General features: G+C 38.1%; 1 protein-coding gene across 1 annotated transcript; it reads right to left on the bottom strand.

Moving 5' to 3' along the window:
- Positions 1-449: 449 nt before the first annotated feature.
- On the bottom strand, positions 450-7,617 carry LOC119598007. Its single transcript, XM_037947656.1, is given in 7 exon segments — positions 450-789; positions 1,287-1,381; positions 3,365-3,481; positions 4,749-4,969; positions 7,094-7,152; positions 7,154-7,237; positions 7,483-7,617. Coding segments are annotated over 7 exon segments (918 nt in total). The 3' UTR covers positions 450-582.
- Between the last annotated feature and the right edge of the window lie 1,180 nt (positions 7,618-8,797).

The following is an 8,797-nucleotide window of genomic DNA, read 5'->3' as shown; positions in this document are numbered from 1 at the left end:
TCAACGGGGAACTGAACTTAGCTCGTTTATTATCCCTGACAAAAGAAGAAGAATGTTTGGATATTCCGAAAATCACAGCAGAAAAACAACCAACGACTTGATTTACGACCATTAAAGAAAAAAATAGTCGAGACATGGGGTGGAAGGAGAGAGAGAGAGAGAGAGAGAGAGAGAGAGAGAGAGAGAGAGAGAGAGAGAGAGAGAGAGAGAGAGAGAGAGAGAGAGAGGGGGGGGGGGGGAGAAAGAGTGGAAGAGAAAGGGAGAGAGATAGAGAGGACGATGAGCAGGAGAGAGAGAGAGAGTGGGGGTGGGAAGATAGAGAGAGAGAGAGGAAAATGCCGAGTGAGAGAAAGAGACAGGCTGAGAAATATACAGAAACAGAGACACAGAGGAGAAAAGAAGGAGGAGAGAGAAAGAAAGAAAGAAAGAGAATGAAAGAAAGAAAGAGAGAGAAAGAGGGAGAGAGAGAGAGAGAGAGAGAGAGAGAGAGAGAGAGAGAGAGAGAGAGAGAGAGAGAGAGAGAGAGAGAGAGAGAGAGAGAGAGAAGACACCGCCACATCCTCCCCCAGAAGAGAGTTAGAGTCACATCCTCCTGCTCCATCCGACGTTCCTCCAAGCCTCGTCGTGGGCGTGAGCGAGGGCGTGCAGAGCCAGCCCACGCGCCTCCTCTGGGCTGAATCCAACCAGCGCCGTGCCGACCACGCCCACGCCGCCCGCCTCCGAGACCACACGCGCCTCGATCTGCTCTGGGGGCGTGTAGAAGTACCGCCCACCCAGGGAGGGTTTCATCTGTGGGCGGGGATGGGCGGGGAGGTTAAGCGAGGTCAAAGGTCAGGTGAGGATCGCTCTGGACTCTCTTTGGGTGGGAAAGACGATAATAGGTGATAAATGATAAACGAGGAAGAATTATACATGATAAGTAAGGAATGATAATAAATAAGGAAAAACAGTAAATATTTAATGTCGAATAACGATGAATGATAAATAAGGAATGGTGATAAATGATAGATAAAGAGTAACGGACTAACCGAATCTCTGTTTTTATTTATAACAATAAAATCCAAAATGAATCAGATATGAGTTTTTGAATTAACATAAACCTAACACTGTATTCTAATTCTAACATTAGACACTAATTTTAACACATGTATACACACGCATACACAGACAAACATACATACAAACAAACACACACACAAACAAACAAAAACAAACAAACAGACAAAACAAACACACACACACCGCACACGCACAAACAAACACACAAACAAACAAACTCAGCCTACCGAATGGTTTGCAGGCGCCTCACTTGCAGGCAGCAGGTCAACATTGCATGCAACCTCCACTCGGCCCTCGTGTGGGAAGGCCATGGACTGCACTCCTGTTAATTGGTCAAAGTTATCCTTAACAACAAAAGACAAAAGACAATGAAATTATTCACCTAAGAAGGTTGAATTAAAAAGAGAGAGAAAATGATAAGTGAATGATTCAGTTACGAACAACGAATAGCAAAAATAATAATAATAATGATAATAATGATAACAATAATAATAATAATAATAATAATAATAATAATAATAATAATAATAGTAATAATAATAATAATAATAATAATAATAAAAAATAATAATAATAAAAGAAAGAAAATAATATTGCACTTAAGAACAATGAAAAAAGTATGAATTATTCACCTAAGAACAATGAATAGCAAACAAATGGAAGTAATTCAGTAAAGAACACAGAAAAACGAATGAAAAATGACAATAAAAATGAAAGAAAAGTAGATAATTCAGCGCAAAATAATGAATAGGAAAAAAAAATAAAAATCATAAGTAAAACTGTTTATATATTTATAGAAAGAAAGAAATATTGAAACAACAAAAAATGTAGTAGATTACTTAATAACATTGATAAAGGAAAAGACGGAAAAATATAAACATTATATTTAAAAATGAATAATTCTTAGCATTGCTTCAATAAAGTATAAAGTCACAAGTATGATTGTAAGTAAAATATTGAGTATGCGTATAAGTAAACTATAAGATATATGTAAAGCAAGGTACAAGTAAAAATCATTACGTATATAGAAATCATAAAGCATGAATAAGCAAAATAAAGTATAATGAATAAGGAAAAACAAGTAAAACTGTGCATAAAGTAAGCAAATAAAAAGTAAATTAGGTAAGTAAAGAAAGTGAAAAAAAAATTCACGTAACTCACACGTATGACTGGAAAGGAGAGTCGCAGTCAATAAACTCTCCGTCAAACTGACAGTGAAACAGAGACAAAGGAATGACTCAGTAGTTCCAGCCTTCCACGCTGAGCCTCCCGCGGACACGGACACGTCGCCCGCGAGTACGTGTAATTGCGTTTATGTGCACTGTATGGATGTAGGTTTGATTGCATGTCTGTTTGAGAGTATCTCTAGAGGTATGTACGTATTCGACAAAGGTATATACATGGATATACATATATATCTACAAACACACACACACAAACAAACATATATATATATATATATAATATATATATATATATATATATATATATATATTTATTAAAACTTATATATATACTCATATATATATCTCATATATATATTTTAAAATATTTACATAATATATATTATATATATATATATATATATATATATATTATATATATATAATATATTTTATTTAGATATAATATATATATATAATTCATATATATAATATATATATATATATATATATAATAATATATTCTCATATATATATATATATATATATATATTTATATATTAAGATATTTTAACACATATATAATAATATATATATTACACACACACAACACACACACACACACACACACACACACACACACACCCCACACACACACCCCAACACACCACACACACACACACACACACACACAACACAAACAACACACACACACACCCACACACACACACAACACCACACACACACACACACACACACACACACACACACACACACACACATATATATACACCCTCGGCATGCGTACATGAACTGTATGTAAGCATGTACTGTCTGTATTTGTGTGCATGTATGAATGTATGTGTGTATACACGTATTTATATATGTGTGTATAGTCGTATTCATGTATACATACAGATATTTATTTATAAATACGTGTATGTGTGTGCGCCCGTGTTATTTTCATTTGTTTCTTTGTTTGTCCGTAAGTAAGCACATAAGCAGGTAAATATTCTCCTTTCTTTGCTTGTTTATGCGGAAAACAGTAAGCAAGCAGGTAAATATTCTCCCATTTTGCTTGTTTATGCGTAAATCAGAAAGCAAGCAGGTAAATAGATCGGAATGCGAGCACCCAGCCATACCTGGCAGCCCCCCTTGGGTGGTGGCCCTCAGGGCGCTGGCCACGCGGCGCCCGAGTGCCACGTCCGCTGAGTCGAGGGTCACGTTCACGTTCATCATGAAGGGAATGGCGCCAACACCTGGGGGAGGGGGGGGGAGGTGTTATTGATGTTCGTTTTGTTGTTATTGTTGCTGTTATGTAGTGTTGTTATCATTTTTATTACTAGTATTGTTAATACCATCATCATCATAATTATTATTATTATTATTATTATTATTATTATTATCATTATACTTATTATTATTTTATTATTATTATCATTATTAATATTTTCATTATTATAATCATTTTCATTAGTATCCTCATTTGCATTATTATCATCATTTTCATTATTATCACCATTTTCATTATTGTCATTATCATTATCATTATTATTATCGTTATTAACACATTAGATATTTCGTAAATAACTATAAAACACTGACATCAATATATGATCTTCAAAGTCAATCATCATCCTCATAATCTTTATCATTAATATAACGGTTATAAATATCATCTTCATTATTACATACTAATCTAAAAAGGTAAATATGATATGACATAACTAATACGCACACCATACCAAAGATTTTTTTTCATAATTTTCATGAGCGCACAAACCGTAAGTTGTGGGGGGAGGGGGTTAACGCTTTATCTTATGCTTTTTAGAATACCATAAAAATTGACGATTTGGATATGATTAAAAATTGCTCATTATTTATTACCCTCGTATCCCTCTTCCGAAATCAAGCATGGAAGACGTGTGACAGATGACATTTTTTTTATTACAAAGACACTTGAACGCTTTAAAGTTTTGGGAATGATTTAATTCTCGTGGTGAAAGCCCCGTGGACAATGGCAGGACATGTTCATTAACTACAGGTGAGTGCAAGGTGTTCTGTAATGGCTGCCTGCTAGAATCTTCCAGGTTCAGTGCGTTCATTTAGAGTTATTTTTGTCTTTTGGTTTTGTACGCTCTAGAGGGGGTCTTGGGAAATTATTACTTTGTGTATGTTTGTGACTATTATGAAAAAAAAATGGAAGACACCTAAGCTTATATGCTTAACTATACGTATATGCATCGTTTTGTATTTTAAAAAAGGGAAACACGCCATAGTAAGGATGAAATCGAATTGCATCGTTTCGAACAGGTCAAGTTTTCCTCATCAGACGAACAAATACCTGACGAGGATCTCTAGACGCGTTCGTAACGTCGCGATTCCATGTCATTACTTACTGTGTCTGTGTGTCCCTCTTTTATCATCATTACGGACGCGTTCCTCTCTTTATTTCCGTGTCTGTCTTCATTCGTATTTGTATATATAAACACCCCCATCCATTCTCCCCTCCCCCAACCTACACACCCGTGAGCCCATATCTCTCCGTGGGCGTTCCTCCGAGGTCATGCACGAGGGCGTGGTAGGTCACAGGTCGCCGGAACCATCCTACCTCCTTCCTCCTCGCCACCAGCCCCCGTCCCGCAGGATCCCCGGAGCCGAAGAGGAAGAAGGAGGTGCCAGGGACGGCCCTCGTCAGGCGTTCTGCCACTCCTGCGGGTCGGGAGGAAAGTGAGATCACTCGGTTACTTGGTTACTGTTACTACTACTGTTACTACTACTACTACTACTACTATTACTACTACTACTACTACTATTACCTGTTTTTTTATTACTGTTACTATTACTAATGTTATTATTATACCATTTTCTGTTTTAGTAATGTTACTACTGATGATAATGATTTCACTATTACCTGTTTTTATCAATATTACTACTATTCTTAGTATTATTATTACCATTTACCTGTCTTTTTATTACTGTTGCTATTACTACTACTCTCGGTTACCTGTTTTTGACTACTGTTCCTACTGATATTAATGCTATTGCTATTACCAGTACTACTAATAATAATACTATAATTATCATTATCATTATTGCTGTTGTTGTAATCCTTATCATTATTATTATCACTGATGTTATCATTTTACTGGTATTATATCATCATTATTATTAATATTATCATCCTTATCATTATTATTAAGGCCGCGGTGGCCGAATGGTTAGAGCGTCGAACTCAACACTGTCACGACGGCATTCTGAGTTCGAGGGTTCGAGTCACCGGCCGGCGCGTTGTTTCCCCTTTGGCAAGAACTCAGCTCGATTGCCTACCTAGCCATGGGTGCCAACCCAGCCCAAGTCAGTGCTGGTCCCAAGCCGGTAAAATAGAGAGAATGATTACTAAAAAAAAAGGTACCACCGGCACTCTCCGTGAAAGAACTGGGACCTTACACGTACTCACTTCCAAGAGCATCACAACATGAAAAACTACAATTAAGTATCATGATGTGACCACGGCGGCTCAGACATGAACCTACCGTTAAAAGAAGAAGAGATCATTATTATTATCATCATCATTATAATTATTATTATCATTATTATCATTATTATTATTATTATTATTATTATTATTATTATTATTATTATTATTATGATCATTATTATTATTATTATTATTATTATTATTATTATTATTATTTCTACTATTATTATCATCATTATCAACATTATTATTAATTTTATTATCATTACAATTGTCTTCTCGGGGACCGGAGAAAGCACACCCACCCACAGGCACCATCTCAGGAGACGAAACCTAAAAAAAAAGCGTAAATATCAACTCCCATCCGCACACTGCACCATCTAACGGAGAACATCAGAACTAACAGCGAATATTTCCACTGCTTTATATCATTTAGGGTTCTCTGCGACTCCATGCGGGTTCTCTCGTGACCCCGTCTGACCTCGCGGATGCAGTGACCTCGGAAATGGTGAGTTTATTTATTTCAATTTGTTTGGGGGGTTAAGCGCTAGAGATCAATGGAGGGCGATGATTCCTAATCGGGGTTTCGACGACAAACCGTAAAATAATTTTCTATAACAAAATGACAGTGATCTTAATTCATAATTCATCATTCCTGCTCAACAACACGTGGCAAACACTTTCCGGAACCAACATACTCGTTCCTGTCAGTCAGTGTGTGTGTGTGTGTGTGTGTGTGTGTGTGTGTGTGTGTGTGTGTGTGTGTGTGTGTGTGTGTGTGTGTGTGTGTGTGTGTGTGTGCTTTAGTAGCATGTGTCCGTAAGTATACATAAATAGTTATACAGATAATTGTATTCATATAACGGTAAACGGAAAAACAGTTAGATAGATATCTGTAAGTAGATCGGTAGATAGATAGACACGCAGACGTAGAGAGAGAGAGAAAGAGAGAGAGAGAGAGAGGGACGAGAGAGAGAGAGGGTGGGGGGGGAGGAGGGAGAGAGGGGAAGGAGAGAGAGAGAGAGAGGGGAGAGAGAGAGAGAGAGAGAGAGAGAGAGAGAGAGACAGAGAGAGACAGAGAGAGACCGAGGGAGAGAGGGAGAGAAGAGAGAGAAGAGGGAGAGAGGGAGAGAGAGAGAGAGAGAGAGGAGAGAGAGAGAGAGAGAGAGAGAGAGAGAGAGAGAGAGAGAGAGAGAGAGAGAGAGTTAGAGTCAGAGTTAGAGTTAGAGCGAGACAGGCAGACACAAACAAAGAAACAGACACAGAGAAAAGAAACAAAACAAACATCTCGACAAAACCAAACAAGACAAAAAAAAAACAGGCATAAAAACAGCATATAAATCGATCGGAGCAGGTAGCGTGCCCCAACCGGAAGCATCCAGCCTGGCACCGTCCTTCAGATTCGGGTGGGAGATGCTGGTACGTGGCGGTCCGGAAGCTGAGACAGGTAAGCGTCACTCGCAGGTTCCCGGATTGTCAACAGTTGCGGGGGGGACGTCGGGAACTGCGGACGTGCGCGAGCGGGGCGGCGGCGCTGTCGGACGGACGGAAGAAATAATCGTTTTTCTTTCACATTTCATGTTGTTTATTGATATTGTTTTGCGTTTTTTTGTTATTATATATTTCTTAAGTGTGTGATTTACGAGTTTAGTATTTTTTTTTTCCTTTATTTATTTCTTGCGGTTCCTCGAGCGATCAGCTGATCGGCTTCTGTCACCTCCACATGGCCATCATGTGGAGTGGCATGTTCTCGTCTCCCTTCCTCCCTTTCACGCCCACGACTTCCTCCTTGTCCCCCTCGAGGGCGTGGTGGGCGTGGCCAAGGAGTCGCCCTGACACCCACAGCCTCCTCAGTCGAAAAGGAAAAATTTTGGGACGCCGAAAAGACGTTTTCGGGAACAGGAACCAGATCATGGACGGTCACGCGCAGCTCCTCGCAAACGTCCTTAGAGAAGAAGGTAAGTTCTGTTTGTCTATTATTACGTTCTTTTATTCATTTGTGCATTTTTTATTCTTTTTTTTCTGTCATTTCTTCTTTCTTTCTTTTTTTTTTGAGGGGGGAGGGGGGTTATACACGGTTGGAACATATGAATAGATTTGTTTCTAATTTTGACGTCCGTTATCTACTAGGTCTTTCACGATGTATATATACTGGTAGTTACATGATATTCTTGAGGCAAGGTAAGGTAAGATAATATTATTACGTTAAGTTTAGAGTAAAGAGGGAGAGGGAGAAAGAGGAGAGAAGAAGAGACCTAAGAGAAGAAAAGACGAGATTTAGTATAGAGAGAATAGAGAGAAGGGGGAGAGAGATGAGAGATGAAGAGAGTTAAAGTAGAGGAAGAGAAGAGAAGAAGAAAGAAGAGAAATTTAGAGAAAAAAGAGTGGAAGAAGAGAGAGAAGAGAGAGGAAGGCAGAGAAGAGGAGGAGAGAGGAAGGGGAGAAGGGGGGGGGGGAGACAACCAAGAAATGGAAGAGAGAAAAAAGAGAAAAATAGGAGGAGAATTTGGAGAAGAAAGAGACTGTTAACAGATTTAATGGATAGATAGTAAGAGAGAAAAGAGAGCAACCGGCATCGAGTGTCTGCCACTGGGGGGGGGGGGGGGGGGGGGGGGGGGGGGGGGGGGGGGGGGGGGGGGGGGGGGAGATAAGGAAAAAAAAACAAAAAAAAAAAAAAAAAAAAAAACATGGAAAAAGAAAAAAAAAAAAAAAAAGAAGAGAAAAAAAATTTTTAAAAATAAAATTTTTCCCAAAAATTTTTAAAATTTCCATTAATTTTTTAAAAAGTACATTTTTTAAAGTCATTTTTGAATGGTTGTGACGTCAGGCAAAAGTCAAGAAAAAAATAAAAATGAATAAGTAATTATGATAATTTTTTATGTAATTCACTTTCCTGTATATATGAAATAGCTTGTATGTGGAATAGGCATCCCTCTTTGTAATCCAGCAGTTTAGTAAATGAAGGAAAGGGTACAGTGGAAAAAAACGTTTTGTGATTATTATGTTTATTTCTCTCTCTCTCTCTGTATTCATTTACAAACTCATCCATGGGAATTATCCGAAATGGTTAATGCCCTTGCAACCCGTAGGAACC

This window comes from Penaeus monodon, chromosome 40, assembly GCF_015228065.2.
Source record: "Penaeus monodon isolate SGIC_2016 chromosome 40, NSTDA_Pmon_1, whole genome shotgun sequence".
Lineage (NCBI taxonomy): Eukaryota > Metazoa > Arthropoda > Malacostraca > Decapoda > Penaeidae > Penaeus > Penaeus monodon.
This window is presented reverse-complemented; position numbering and strand designations above follow the sequence as displayed.